Source organism: Neodiprion lecontei, chromosome 1 (assembly GCF_021901455.1).
Source record: "Neodiprion lecontei isolate iyNeoLeco1 chromosome 1, iyNeoLeco1.1, whole genome shotgun sequence".
Classification (NCBI taxonomy): domain Eukaryota; kingdom Metazoa; phylum Arthropoda; class Insecta; order Hymenoptera; family Diprionidae; genus Neodiprion; species Neodiprion lecontei.
This window is the reverse complement of record NC_060260.1, coordinates 13,058,368-13,074,142: the sequence shown is the minus strand read 5'-3', so window position 1 is coordinate 13,074,142 and position 15,775 is coordinate 13,058,368. Positions and strand designations below refer to the sequence as shown.

At 37.0% G+C, this 15,775-nt stretch overlaps 1 protein-coding gene across 5 annotated transcripts in view; it reads right to left on the bottom strand.

Moving 5' to 3' along the window:
* Nucleotides 1-6,835: 6,835 nt before the first annotated feature.
* LOC107228000 (glutathione S-transferase 1) overlaps nucleotides 6,836-15,775 on the bottom strand; it is a 148,519-nt gene continuing 139,579 nt past the window's right edge. For all 5 annotated transcript variants that reach the window (XM_046731077.1, XM_046731081.1, XM_046731084.1 and 2 more), the window contains 2 exons: nucleotides 9,979-10,146; nucleotides 6,836-7,255 (listed from right to left, as the gene is read on the bottom strand). In XM_046731077.1, the coding sequence (XP_046587033.1) occupies nucleotides 7,112-7,255; nucleotides 9,979-10,146 (312 nt within the window). In that variant the 3' untranslated portion in view covers nucleotides 6,836-7,111. The remainder of the gene's footprint in view (nucleotides 7,256-9,978; nucleotides 10,147-15,775) is intronic.

Below are 15,775 nucleotides of genomic sequence, written 5' to 3'. Positions count from 1 at the left end.
CTTGTTGTATATTTTTTTTCTTTCTCAAGTTCTTCTTTATGCTCTGTGCGCGCTTGCCACTTTTGTATTTCTAATTTGTAAGATACATGCAAGCAACATTTAAAAAACCGTATCCAAGCATGCAGCGACGATATTCCGAATTTGAAGTAGTTTTCACTGATCGGTCTTTGCAATATCTTGTCGATATTACTGAATGCTTTCGACGACACGCCACAAAGGTAGCAACGCATACTTCACGATGTATTCGTAATCGAATTAACAACTTTACCATCTATCATTGTCAACACAAGTTTGAAATAGATGTCAATCTTTTTTCCGTAAATATGTTTTCAAAGAGCACAAGGTTTTTTCTTGCACTTCGATACAATTAACTTCTGTCTTAGTTGCGTCAGCAATTTCGTGCAAAAAAACTGTTCTTATCAGGCGACTAAATCTTGGCGACGAAGGTCTCAACAATTTTGCATGGGAATTTTTGCACTAGGTATCGAATTGCAGTGAGATTGTAGGGTGGCCGTCATTCATTCTTCAAATATCTTAAAAACGAATGAAGATACAAAGAAAAAATTTATACAACACTTGAAGGAATTTCAGATGAAAAAATGATGCTGATATTTCATCATACTTTGTTTCTCATATGTTGCCACTTTCAAGATTTTACGTGGTTGAAGTTAATATTGTTACTGTAATGCAATATTTGAGAAGAAAATGAGTAGAAGGGAACCGCTAATTTGCAAATCCACAATAGGTAACTTTGAAAGTGTTCAGTTTCCAAAATATGAGTTGATGTACCTTATTACGGTGTTACAGGGTAGATCGTGTAGACTTTGATAAGCAGCTACCGAAACCTCCTCTATGTCCACCCAAGGTGTGATTTAGCTATTTTAAGGTTCCTACATGTTGATTATGCGCTTACGTGCCATTACTCCGAATACAGGAAATGATAGAAGAAGGAAGGAATCGGTTTTAAGGGTGGACGAAGGTCGTGAATTTTTCCAAATAATAACCTGTGGATTGACTTCATTATAGATTTGCAAGGGCACAAATGAAATAAAGTAAATTTTGGCATCCGATTCATTGCCGTCTTTATTGCTGAATTTTTGTTTTTAAGTGCGTTGACCAGGAGTGCCATCGCATCCCCATTTGCATATCAATTCTAAACTACCAAGTTTGTTTTCAGGAAAACTTCTAATAACGTCCGAATGCGCTATTACTAATCGTTCAGCTGTATGGTTTAACAATGCTTGGAGTCCAACTGTGGCTGCACTTTCAGTTATAGTAATTTCTGACTTATCAGGGTAACGTTTTTTCTTAGCATCTAATACTGTTCGGGTTGAGTTAAGGAGAGGTTATATGTATGACAAGGAAAGCTTCGTATCTAAATTTGTTTATTGTCACGATACACTACCGTTCATAAGTATGGAAATACTCGCCCCAGATCCGAGCCACACAAGAAGTTGTATCGCTCTTTGAAAAATGAAGATATCTCAATTTCCCAAGCGGCGTTCTAAAAAGGACATATTTAGCTTCATTTACCTTTTTCGGAAAAATTTTTGCGACTTTTTTTGAGCCCGGTACGCACTCTGAAAGATGGTCATTGTTTGGCTTTTTTTGGAGGGTGCAAATTTTGTCGCATATCTCGTAAAAAAAAAATTTTCGACTTTTTTCTATGAAAAACTTGAAGGAGGGAGTATAACCTTTAATCTCATGTTTTGGAAAATTTTTTACGATTTTTTTTCGCAAAGATATTCAACTTTTTGCAAAAAACGACCATATTTATAAGGGGTAGTCTCACTCTGAAACTACTGGGTTTTCGTAAAATTACTAAGAGGGTAAAAGGTTGCATACAATCATTTTGGATGTATCACGATTTTTTCAGAATTAAAAAAACAAATTCGAAAAAAAAAATTTTTTTTTCAAAATTTTTTCTTAAATCAACGAAATATTTTTTTTATCGTGAAAAATCGGGTCTCTTACCCCATCTACACGGATTTTTCATCATTCATGTCCGGGTAGACACCGTTATTAATGGCGTTTTTTACTGGCTGCACTTGATGCGCACTAAGTGCGATTTTCCCATTTTTCAACCAACAACACACGCGGAATCCTAAGAAACTTGCACTCAGTGCTCATCGAGGGCAGCCAGTAAAAAAACGCTACAAAAACGTTTTTCACAGCTGACTGCTCTTAGTTGAAAAGTGGGAAAATTGCATTCTGTGCGCGCTGAGTGTAGTCAGTGAAAAATCTACAGATAATACAGAGGGTATAACTACCGCAGGCATTGAAAATGTATTTATAAGGGTATAGAATTAACATTATATTAGATTAGATTACATTTATTAGTGACCAGCATACTGGTAACAGAATCGACTTAAATAAAAATCAAAAATTCAAGATAAACATGACATCAAATATTTTCATATTTTGTTGGTAAACAAGGAACATGAATGTATATCTACGCCGATGAAACACAGTGAAATTAACGATTCAAAAAATAAAGTGTTTATTCATCACCTGCCAACGTGTCGATAATTTCATCTTGACGAGGACACGGATCGATTCACGGATTCGATAGACTTCATGTTTCGGATTGTTATTACCAGCAGATTGCTAGATATCGTTATCAATAACATAATTATTGCAAAATTCGACCTGACTTCACTGCATTCAGCAGGAATACTAACAGAAGATGACATTGACACTCGCGTTTATCTCATACAAAGTTGATCCATCCATTGACAAGCATATGCCGCACAGTGAATGCGAGGTGGAGAAAAATCGGAATACTAAGGACCTCCTCTTTTTTACAACATCCTAAACTACGTGGAACAAGGTGTAATTTTTTCTAATATTGCAAATGTAGTTCGGCATTTATTCATAAACAACGATCGAATTGCCTGCCGCGACGTTAGCCGCATATTTTTATATTTCTTTCGCGGGCTTGTGCAGAGTTATGAATACTCTATAAAATATTTGAGACATACATTTTCATAGCTTTGAGTGTACTTCACGTCCATGATTTTTCGTTATACGTTGTAACCAATATTATTAATTTTGTGTGTGAAGGTTAAAGAATAAGTGAGATGATTGGTAACCCTACGGCGCAGTTACTAACCTGAATAATTAGATATTGAGAGATAATAAAAGAGAAAGATATGATTGTTGGGCGCCAGACGCACATGCGTCAGAAAATAGATAATTAGAGAAAAAGATATAGATAAAGACAAGATCAGGTTCTACGACGGTTTTGCACAGCTTGCTCAGTATAGACAAGATAATGGTAGAGGAGAGGGGTTGAATCCAATAGATAAAATAAGAAACAGGTGAAGCAGAAATAGTATCGAATATATTGGCTAAGAAGCAATAAATCTTAATAACAAGCAAACAACTGAAGAGATTGAGATACAATTAAGATAGGTGAGATAATTAATTTACAGCTAGAGAAAAGTTAAGCGAGAGATGTAACAAATAACAGAACGTATTCAGAGTAAACGAGAGATATGCGTAGGCTCGCGGTACTATGATTCGAGATAATAATTAACACGGTTTTATAATGAATAGGCAAAACAGAAAAAGGTATACGGTACTTAAATTAAGCATTGATCAAGCAAACCATAAAATATGAGAAGCGATTATAAGAAACATGCGAAATACAAAAATTGTAATAGTTATCACATTACCAGAATTATCAGAGATATAACAGAGGCAGGGAATTATTAATTGCGGGGTAAATTCAAGGAAACAGGTCAAGTAGAGAATTACTATAAAATATAGAAACTAACAGATAATACGTGGTCTCTAGTTTGCGATACGTGCGAGAAGAAAGAAAGATAATAGTCGGTACGGTAAAAGATAATTTCGGGATTAAGACAAATAATACTCAAGAGAATTAATGCGCAACATACGACAAACCAAAGAGACTACGGAAAACTACGATCAGCGGTATTAGAGAAGAAAATAATGAAAAAGATGTTATGCGATACGGCGCAATACTCCAAAGTCATAAGAACGATCAGTGAGACTGCGCGGCGATGTAAGATCGCTCACGCGCTACACTCACTAAGATAAATTAATCAAAGATAATAGGTAAAGAAACAGTTATGAATTAATCAGAGAAAGTATAACGAAATAGTAATGCTCAGAAGCTAAGATAAGAATTGATCATTTAACACGCTGCTATACAGCGATATTAGATATTTAGGTACTCTAGAAGAGAGAGATAACAAAATAAAGCAATAGTCACTAACAATGCGTAAGTAAGAGTCAACCAGTCGCGAAGTTACTTGCAATAAGAAATAGAAAGGGACAAGATAAGAAATAGTAGAGAATAAGGTACGAGCCCAGGTGGCTCACGCAGACCAACTGCAAGATAGAGAGAGAGAGAGAGATAAAGATACGATATATTGCAAGTAATTTCGTGGCTTCACAAAATAGAAAAGGAATCTCACTTACGTAAAAAGAAGATAGAACAGGCACCGAAGATGCGGTAATAAAGCGAGAACTGAATCTATGGATAGCGATAATAATTCTGGGTACTACGAGAGCACGTCTTGATTGATGGAAAACTGAACGTAGAGTGACGAGACGAGCGATGATCCTGATTTTCGTCATGCTGCTGTCACGTGATTCTTCCTCAAATTTGCGTGATTCTAATTAGGCCAGCGGGTCGCGTAGGTCTGGTCTACAGGTAGGCGGCGATAATCCCTCGCCGCTTGTTTTTCTTCTTCCTCGACGACAGTTATCGAGGTATCTGGACGTCGGAAGGTGGTCGGAGATGTTTACCCTCAGCTGTGCTGCATCGTTGGTGAGAGGCGAGGTCGTACCGCTCATGTGTTGCGATACTGAGGTGTGCGATAATATTGCGTCACCGATCCCTTGGACTTGCGACCGATCGTACTTTACTCCTTGCTTTACTGGTACTCCCCGTTGGGGCTATTTCGTTGGCGCTGTATTCCGGCCCTCGCTCATCGGAGCCCTCATGCCGGAACGATCTGGTGGTGATGGCCCTCGACCCGGATCCCCACACTATATCCACCAGATCCACGTGGTCAGCATAGTCTAGCCTATTCCACGCCACAGCCCTTCGATAGGACGGTTCATTAAGAGAAAACCGTCCTCTATTTGATAGACAACGACTTAGTAGATGTCGTGGTCGGTTCAGCTCCAGGCTGAAAGTAACAAGGAGATTCTTCGTTTTGCATACTTATGAGATTCGTGTTTTTGCCCTTAGATGGTGATTTCTCCTGTATGTGAAGTTTTCTTTCTCGAATCCTTACATACAAAAAGCGTTGAAACTGACATTACATTATGGGATATTGAACGGGTATTCGATGCTGACGTGACGAGATATTTTCTGTTATATCTGTCATTATCATTTACACGAAAAATCATTGTTATTCTATGGTCTTTTATAATAAACTACACTTGATGCTATACTACTACGAAACATTATGTTCAATTTATACCTGTTCCTACTTGCGTAAAATGTTATCATACGTACAATATAACATATCTTAATATTCCATTACTTTACGGACTATCATATTTTACACTATTTGTTTTCTTGGATGCCGTTGCTCATCCCAGTTGATGAACATAACTGTAACCATATGTAACAAAATTCACGTTTGATCTTTAATAAATAATGATTTACCAAATCACCCATCAATATTCAATTTCGTATCAAAATGACAGAATATAAAATTCCGAAAAAAGAGTTGTGCGAATTGATTTGGGAATATACAGATAAGTGAGAAACTCACACCGATATGATAATGAACAATATTAAAGAAAAGCATTAGCTTAAAAAACCTAGGATACCAACTGTCAAGTGTTTTCCTTGAGAACTGAGCGTGACATAGATTATGTTCAATCTGTTCAGGTTTCTGATCCTGCATATTGGATCCATCATTTTATTTTTTTATTTTTTTTGGTATTTCAAGTTGATATTAAAAATCAGTAGCTCAAAAAACATCAGTATCATATTGCATTTGTGTGGATTAAAAAAAAATTATCTTTGTCTCTGATATTGGATCTGCCATCGTGAATTCACCGGTTCTGAGTTCAGATTCGGAATCGGCGGCCCAAAAACCTTCGGAGTACCAAGTTTCAAACTATTACCCTCAATGTTGAATAAGTTATCGATTTTTGTCCATTTTCCTAAGATTTCACCCAGTGTGCGCCGTATGTGAATATGAATGTTTGGTGTACTCTAGTGTTTCTTAAAAGAAAAGAAGCAATCGACCGTAGACGGCCTCTTAAATGTATTCAATATGTACGGGTTCATACTTCTAGCCTGTTATATTCAACTTTGATTTTTTTAAATCTATCAGAGCATTAATGATACCAATATGAAAAGCAAACGTTTAGCGCTGATGGGCCTGTAATGAAGAAATATTTCATGAAGTTATTTAATTGTTTCTGTTATGTCTTATTTGTTCGATGATATTACACCGTCAATTTCAATGATATTTAAATAATAAGTCGAGATTATATACGATTTTGCATTGAAGCATTTATGCATGTATGCAGTACGATGTTATTTTCACTTGTACATCATAATTGCCATACCACTTGTAAAACTTCTAACAAGATTTTACTGTACTTACTTACCTTGAACATTTGCAGGATAAATTGTGATGATTTATTGATTTCTCAGCCCTGAAATAGGATTATAGAAATAAAAGAAGTTGAAAAGAAATGGAAGTATGCAGAAATTTATGTTGGATACATGTATTCGGGTGATGATATTTTAGAAAAATAAGGAAGTAACCATTAACAGCTTTGCAAGGAATGTGAAGAATTCTAATGCGTAATCTAAAATGTGAATTCAAAATAATTATATTATTTGGATTTTATTCTCACAATGCACATTATTCAATATATCGTGGGCAGTTATTTTTACGGTTCTCAAGATGACGAAGACATTTTTTCAGGTGGTTACATCTGTACTGCATTTGGAGGAATAATGCAGAGTTCAAATATTATTTTGCCAAATGGATACATAGGTATGTGTGTAACAAAAATGAATGTTTCATTGTGTGATCGTAGGTAATTTGATAGTACCTCTTTTATACGTCAGTTAGAATTTTACAAATGTAATCATCCCGTGAATCTAAGCTTTGGAGAAAAATTTTCCGAATAAATTATGAAAAATTTTAACTCCTGCTGTATTTGCCTTTGCGTAGCCAGGAATTTTGTCCTCGCATCGTTTTACCCAAGCAGCCAATTTAGGGTATTGGTCCAAGGGTACGAAAACCTGGAATAAATAAATAAATGAGATCCGTTTATTAAATGTATCCGCTAATTTTACATGCTATTTCGATTACAGTAAAAAAAAATATGAGCAGCATTTTCTCTATGCGCGAGATCGTTGAATGTTTTCAATCGGTTGTTTTCTGTTCTTTCACGTGAAAATACTCATTATATTTCTTAATTCTTCCGTTCACTACGAAATCTTCTGTTTGGCATACAAAACATTTCCCTGACAGTTTGTCTATGAATGAAATCCAGAACAAGTAATAGAATCTGGAGTACTAGATTCGTAGAAAAAGTTATAAATAATTCTCTGACCCATACACGAGGCACACTTACAAAACGGCAACTTTTGCATGTTGAGTGAACTTTACATTAGTTTTGATATTAGTTAAGAAATTAAAGCACGGAAAATTTCCATTCGGAAACCTACATTTTTGGAATGAGATCGCTACGAAATGGCTCATGGTTTCGGCAGATATTTCCGTTTAATAAATTAACGTGTGAAAAAATACAGAATAAGTCCTGCAAAATAATTGTAAATAAAAATATTGAACTGTTTTCTATAAAATTACAATGTGTATACTAGACTGCCTTAAAAGAAAACTTTATTATTTTGTTCTCTCCCACTGAAGAAATCATACTTTTTGACATAATATTGAATCTCGTGAAAGGAAATCAGCGTTCCCATTTAATTAATACGTAAGAAATCCAATTTTGACGGTTGAAGGGAGATATTAATTGTTCTATTCAACGGACGGAACTCTGTATGGTAGCATTTGGCAACTTGCATGTTTTCTTCGAATCAGCGCGTCGTTGAAAATTTTGAACCGCACAGTGATATTTCTCTCACATTCGCATGTCAGTTAATTCGCATTCACAGACTCTTAAGAATTTCAATGAAAAACGATTGTTTAAACAAAAGAAAGTATTCAAAGAATAAATACCATTTTTAAAGGATCAAATCCTGATGCACGGATATTTTGGATGTAAAAATAGTATTTGTAAAAACAAAATATTTTTTTTACACGAAAAGGTTTCTATAAAATTTGTGGATATTTTTATTTTCTCGATAAGTTTACGCAATGTAAGTGACAGCTTTGCTGCTTCTCAAAACAATCTTTCTTCGATAGTTGTTGGAAAAATAGCGTGTGTTAGACGTGAAAATTCGACCGGAAGTTAGTGACAGATTTTCGGACGTGATTTTACTCAGTATGCCTTTCAGAGGGCATTATGACGCGAAAGAGTCATTTTGGGTTCTTCATATGGAAAAGTGAGTTTTAATTTTTACGCAAATTATGCGTTTTGGTACGATTTTAGTCAGTCTGCCATGTGTTTTAAAATGAAGTTCAAAATAAAAAATTCTCGGAAAACCATTGGCATACCATTAGGGTGGGCCCAAATGGCTGTTGTGGTCACGTGAACTTGTATTTGAATGAACGATTTTCCCGCGTTTTGGAACAAGCTGCCGTCAATAAGTACAGGAGTTCTTGTTATTTAATTTTATTCCATAATTTTAGACGATTTTTAAATGTAAATAGTACTTAGACATACGCAAACGGTATGTCACCTTTTTTTTACCAGTTTTATAACAAGAACTCGTTTACTTTTGAAAACATGTGTTTTAAGTATTTTTAGGCCATGTAATTCGATTATCACCATAAAAAGTTATTTTTTTCACGCATTGATACATATTTGAGCCCTCGAAGTTGACGAATTTTTGATCTTTTTCTCGAATGGCATCATAGAACAAGCTATCATTTCCTTTTTTCGGGAAGACTTTTTCTTTTGAAAAATATTGAACAATACTATTTTTGAGTCTAAATCTCGCATGAAGAAAATATCCTTACTCGTGAGGTAATAATAATTTGGTAGCAGTTAGATTTGATTGCTCTTAATATGATTTATTATACAGTATAATTATAGTTTATATTCGAAAAATGACTCGGTAGATGTTCAGATAAATTACTTTAAATTCATACAAACTAGACCTAAGGATTTATAGGTAAGAAGATGCGAATGCGCCTGAAGCTTTAATATAGTACGTTTATAAACCCAAAAAGTAAGTCAGTCAGTCAGTCAAGTAAGTCCGTAAACGAAAGTCTCCATCCGTCTGAATCATCTTCATTTACATAGATCCATTGGCTGTTGTATGAAAATATCGAAACTCAAACATTACTTAATATTTATATTGTCAGCCGAGTAAGAAAAGGTACCTAAATTAAACCAAAACATGTAAGCTGGAATTATGCACACCCACGTGGAAATGATCGCCATGCAACATGCCTATAATCTATGTTATCGTGAATGTTGCAGGCGCCTTTTTTGTTCTTATTTCTAAATAAAGCAGCGAAATACTTAGATAAGTGTTACTTATTTCTTCACTCTCAATACGTAAAAGGAAGTCGCAACAGTAATTCTTGAAATTTCTTATTTCGATTTAAGAATAGTAGTATTATAAAAATCGATAACGTCGTTGCCGATTGTGGGCTGTAGCGCAGAAAGGATTTTCATTTGTAAGTTATTATTGTCAAATGTTAATGTAGATCTGAAGATGATGGTTGGAAAAGCGATCCTTTCTACCTTCTGACGGCCACGAAAAGCGCACACTTTCTCATTAGCGTCTAATTTATTTTTGCCAGTACGGGGTGATGTATATTGAAAGACAGTGTGGTGCACCGATAAATGATAGAAAATAATTATTCTTTAAAAAATTCTTCTGCTTACCATCAAGGACGTCACTGATGCGATGATGCTGGTATCAGCCAAAGTTAATGTATTACCAGCCATCCAGTCAGAGTTTCCCAGAAATATTTCTAAGAATTCGAAGTTTTGCTTAATGAAGTCAATCCGATCTTGCGGTATTTCGGTGACACCCTTGTACAAAATCGGGGCCTAGAAATAAGAAATAATTAGAGGAAAAATACGTGTTTTATAACGATTATGAAAGAGTAAAGATAAAAAATGTTTTCACAGTTTGGAATTGATCACTTAACGTGATACATAGTTGTGATAGGAAGAAATGATACCAGCAATCTAATTGTTTATGAAAAGTCCCTAAAATAATCTTTTTAGAGACAGTACACAAAAAGGAGCATCGAAGTATGTAAACGTGCACTTTCACCTCTTAGTACTGTAACGTGGCATCTTTGATGAATGTTACACAGGGCTACTCAAACTCTAGGTGGAACGCAGCAGTAAGGATTTCGCGGTAGTAATCGCTGGTGATTTTGAAAGAGAGCGCCAGGACGAGGGTCACGCATGCGCAACTCTGAGAGGGGACCCTTTACTAGCGAGTAAGATATTTCATGATTTTTGTTTAGTTTTGTTTGTTTCGAGTACATGCGACAGCAGGCATGGAATCGGCGACAAATTCGATCGCGTTTTAAGACGACGGTAACGGAGGCTTTCGACGAGGACACAATGAGAGCGATGTTACACCGCGAGCGCAGGGGCTGACGCGAGGCTACGAAGAGAACGCGAACGACGTACAGCCTCGCGAAGCCATCATCACACCACTGCCGAACGATGGCGCAAGCGTCAAACACGACAGCCTATCAGCGCTCCGCGACAGTGGAAAACGACGATAGCGATACGCTAGACTTTACGAATTTCGTAATCCAAGAACCAATAAGATCTGAGGAATCTTTCGCGACTGATAGCGCTTATGTTCAAATTTTGACTCAGCGTAGCGAAGCTATTCACTTGAGTCCTGGCGTTAGCTTGGAGCATTGTGTTATTCTGGAATATTTCAAGTTTGAGGACCGTTGGTCTCTATCGTTTGTCTTTTTTTTCGAAAAATCTGTGACTGCTTCTTTGCGACGATGAGCTCTTAATGTTGAAGTACAGAGTCGGCGAGTTTTTGAATTGGCTGAGAAGCGGTAAGCGCTATTAATTCCTGGCGAACCAATTTTGAGGTTGATTTAGATCTCGTAATTGCGTATCAATTCAAGTAGTATGGCTATGAGAGTTCTACACGCAGATTCCGGTTACCGACACTTACCGACCGAGCCGCTCCCCGCAGCCCACCAAGCCGCTCCGCGCAGCTCAGACTCAAACCCTTTTGCGCTCCGCGCACCCCAGACGCGAACCCTTTTCCGCGATGACGTCACAGTCTGCCGTACCGAAGGTCAAAGTCTGTAGTGCTCGCCTGCCGACGGTAGAGGGCGCAGCGGGGGGGCGAGAACTTTTTTACCGTTCCGCATTCTTCTCCCACGATAGGACTGCTGATGTGTAACATGAACCACGCCGAATTCCTTTCCCGGGGTAGGACTGCTGATGTGTAACGTCAACCACCTCACATTTCTTCCCACGTTATCAACCACGTGACATTCCAAAATTAATAGTTCCGAGAATTGTGTTTCACTTATTCGGATGACGGTTTGATATCAACCACGTGACATTTTTTGGCTTGTAACTGCCATGTGAACTCAACGATGAATTTTGAACGGGTTCAGTCAAGACCAGCGTGCAAGGTCGACCGATGACCGCGGTACATTCAGAGCCAAGGATCTGTGGTGTTGGGTTACTATCGCTCTGGGAATGCCAAAAGGTGCGCGCGCATACACAAACATAAATCTGTAACATCTGACCAGGTCCACCGTTCGTATAAAATAGATTAGCACGTGAAACTTGTACATCAGTCAGACTGCTATTCTTGTGAGGCGAAAACCTTAAAATCATCATGACACGTAATAACGAAGAAGTAATTATCGGATTTAGCAACGCGACGTCAGAGTTCTCGCTACAAGATCTTCGGTGGCTCGTTGAGTCTGTCCGGAGAGCTCGTGTGCAACCGCACAGACTACACAGGATATATTTTCAGGACAAAACGTGTTAGATACAACGACTAACAACGACTGTCTTTGTTCGGGAACCCTGGTGGCAGATAGCGAAACTACCTTAGTGTAATTCTGTTACGAGTCTAGTTTCTCAGATGTTAAATTTCTTAACTCTATGGTACTCACTAAGAAAGAAACAAGAAGCCAGAGATTCTCGTTCTCTTCGCCAATTTGTTATTAAGTATTTTGTGTGAAAGACCAAAGATTATAAATAAAGGATTGTTCTGATAAATATATAGAGACCATCATAACCATTACCAATAACAGGTTATGGGCCCAGGTACGAAGAATCATTAAATTTATCCGGATAATAAAACAGACTCACACAAAAATGGCGGAAAGCTCACGTTTTAAGATAGAGAAGCTGAACGGCGAAAATTACGAAGTATGGTGCTATAAATTAGAATTACTTCTCATAAAGGATAAAGTGTGGAACGTAATAAGGGACGATGCACCATCTCCAGTAACAAACGATTGGACAGAACGTGACGATCAAGCTCGTGCAACAATTGGACTTTTAGTCGAAGACAGCCAATTGCACCACGTCAGGAGCGCTACGACAGCGCGTGCAGCTTGGGACTCGTTAAAGAATTATCACCAAAAGGCAACTTTATCCAGCAAAATTTTTCTATTAAAAAGAATTTGTAGATTAACACTAGCGGAAGGTGGTAATATGGAGGACCACATCACCGAAATGTCAAATTTGGTTAATAAGCTGGCCGCGTTGGGAGAAACACTGAAAGATAACCTAGTAGCCGCTATGCTTCTCGGCAGCTTACCAGACTCATACAGTGCATTGATTACAGGCCTGGAGAGCAGATCGGAAAATGAACTCACAATACAGTTGGTAAAAAGTAAACTCATAGATGAATATAAGAGGCGAAAGCAGACAGATACAGATAAAAACAAAAATGAATCGGCAATGAAAATTGACAGCGAACAGCACAAAAGAAAAACCTGTTTTTTCTGTAAAAAGGATGGACATTATAAGAAGGAATGCAGAAAATATAAAGCCTGGAAAGAAAAAAATGAAAAAGCGAAACAAGTCGATGAAAATGAATCATGCTTCATGATGACTACACCCGAAGATCTGGAGATAAATGAGGAATCATGTTTTGGTGCGAGAGGAAGTCAAAAGAAAAATAATACTTGGTTCGTTGATTCAGGTGCAACTAGTCATATGGCAAATTACAAAGAATGTTTCACCGAGTTTAATCCGGGAAGAAAAGGTCATGTGCGCCTGGCTGATGAACAACAGTTATGCGAAATAAAGGGTATCGGAACGAGTATCATAAGATGCAAAACCAATAACAGTAACACATCAAATATGGAAATAAAAAACGTTTTGTACGTACCAGAACTAACGGCAAGTTTATTGTCAGTTAAAAAGTTAGCAGCTGAAGGATATAAATTACTGTTCGAAGACACCGAATGCAACATAATGAAATATGGAAAAATTCAAGCTACAGCTAGTCTATCACCCGAATTATATGAAATCAAGACTGTAGAAAGAACATGCACAACAACAGAAACTGGACACAACGATGACTGCCAACATACTTGGCATAGGCGTTTCGGACACCGAGAAACACGTGCAATTAAGGAACTTGAATCAAAGGGATTAGCAACAAACATAAAAATCAAGGAATGCGGTATACAAGAGATATGCGAGAGCTGCATAAAAGGTAAAATGACTCGGAAACCCTTCCCAAAGGAATCGTACAGTAAAACTGAACAAATATTGGACCTCATACATACCGACGTTTGCGGCCCAATGCAAACTATGACACCAGGTAACAAACGGTATATACTAACAATAATCGATGATTATTCCAGATACACTGAGATATACCTCATGCAATACAAATCAGAAGTAGCCTCGTACCTGAAAGATTTCATCGAAATGACAAAAACAAGGTACCGAGATAAACCGAAGTTTATACGTTCAGATCGAGGAGGAGAATACCTTAACAAAAATTTACAGAACTACCTGAAAAATGAAGGGATTCAAGTGCAATACACAACAGCTTATTCACCCCAACAAAATGGGGTCGCTGAAAGAAAAAACAGAAGTCTTTTGGAAATGGCAAGATGTATGCTGTTTGATGCGAATTTACCAAAGAAATATTGGGGTGAGGCAATTAATACAGCAAATTATTTACAAAACAAGCTGCCATCAAAAGCAATTCACAAGACACCATATGAGTTATGGCACAAGAAAAAACCAGACGTGGGAAACATACATATTTTTGGATGTAAGGCGTATGCACAAGTACCAAAAGAACACAGACAGAAACTAGACGAGAAAGCAGAAGAACTTACATTTGTCGGATACTCTAAGGAGTCTAAAGGTTTTCGTCTACTGGATACAAGAACAGACTGTATAAAAATCAGTCGAGATGTAATATTCTCTGATCATCAATCAAAGATCACTGAAAACAAAACATCGCAAGAAATAATCTTTGCGCCTAAAATATCATCAAATGAAGAAACCAAAGATGAATACACTGATGGAAGTTCATCAGATTCGACGGACGAATATGAAGATTTTCCTGTTGAAACAAATGATGGAGAAACTCAAGATGAATCACAAATAGAAATCAGAAGATCTCAAAGAACGAATAAAGGAATACCACCAAGTAGATACAGAGATATATCAGGATTAACAACAGAAACAGAAGAACCAACAACTCGAAAGGAAGCAATATCTGGAAAAAATAAAGAACACTGGATAAATGCGATGAATGATGAAATTGAATCGTTAAGAAAACATAATACATGGGAAATAGTACCAGCACCAATAGATAAAGACATCATCACATGTAAGTGGGTATTTAAAACAAAAGAAAACGCCGAAGGTGACACTAAAAAATATAAAGCAAGACTTGTCGCCAGAGGTTTTTCACAAAAGTACGGTATAGACTACGACGAAATATTCGCCCCTGTGGTGCGACAAACTACTTTTAGAATACTTCTAACAATAGCAGGCAGAAGAGGACTAGTGATAAAACATCTTGATGCAAAGACAGCATTTTTAAATGGCCCGCTAAGGGAAACAATTTACATGAAACAACCAGAAGGTTACATCGTCGAAGGATCAGAGGAAATGGTCTGTAAATTAAATAAAAGTATCTACGGCCTGAAACAAGCTGCAAAGGTCTGGAACGATCAACTAAAGAAAATTCTTCTGAGATACGAATTTCAACAGAGCAAAGCTGATCCATGTTTATACATAAAAGGAAAGAATGAAGAAAAAATCTACCTAATAATATATGTGGATGATTTCTTGATCGCAGGAAGAGAGATGAAGGACATCGATAATGTGATTGCTTTCCTGAAGAAGCACTTTATTTTAAAGGACCTCGGATTACCACAAAACTACTTAGGAATTGAGGTAACAAAAAATCCAGACGGATTCTATAACATAAATCAACCAAAATACATACAAAAATTATCAGAAAAATTTGGACTTCAAGACGCGAAGCCATCAAACATACCTTTAGATCCAGGATATCTAAAAACTAAAGAAGACAAAAAGCCAATGAAACAGAGTGAGAAATATCAACAGCTGATCGGAGCCCTATTATATATTGGAGTAAATTCAAGACCCGATATAGCAGCAAGCGTTAGCATACTAAGTCAACACAATCAGCAACCATCAGAAGAAGATTGGACCGAAGCAA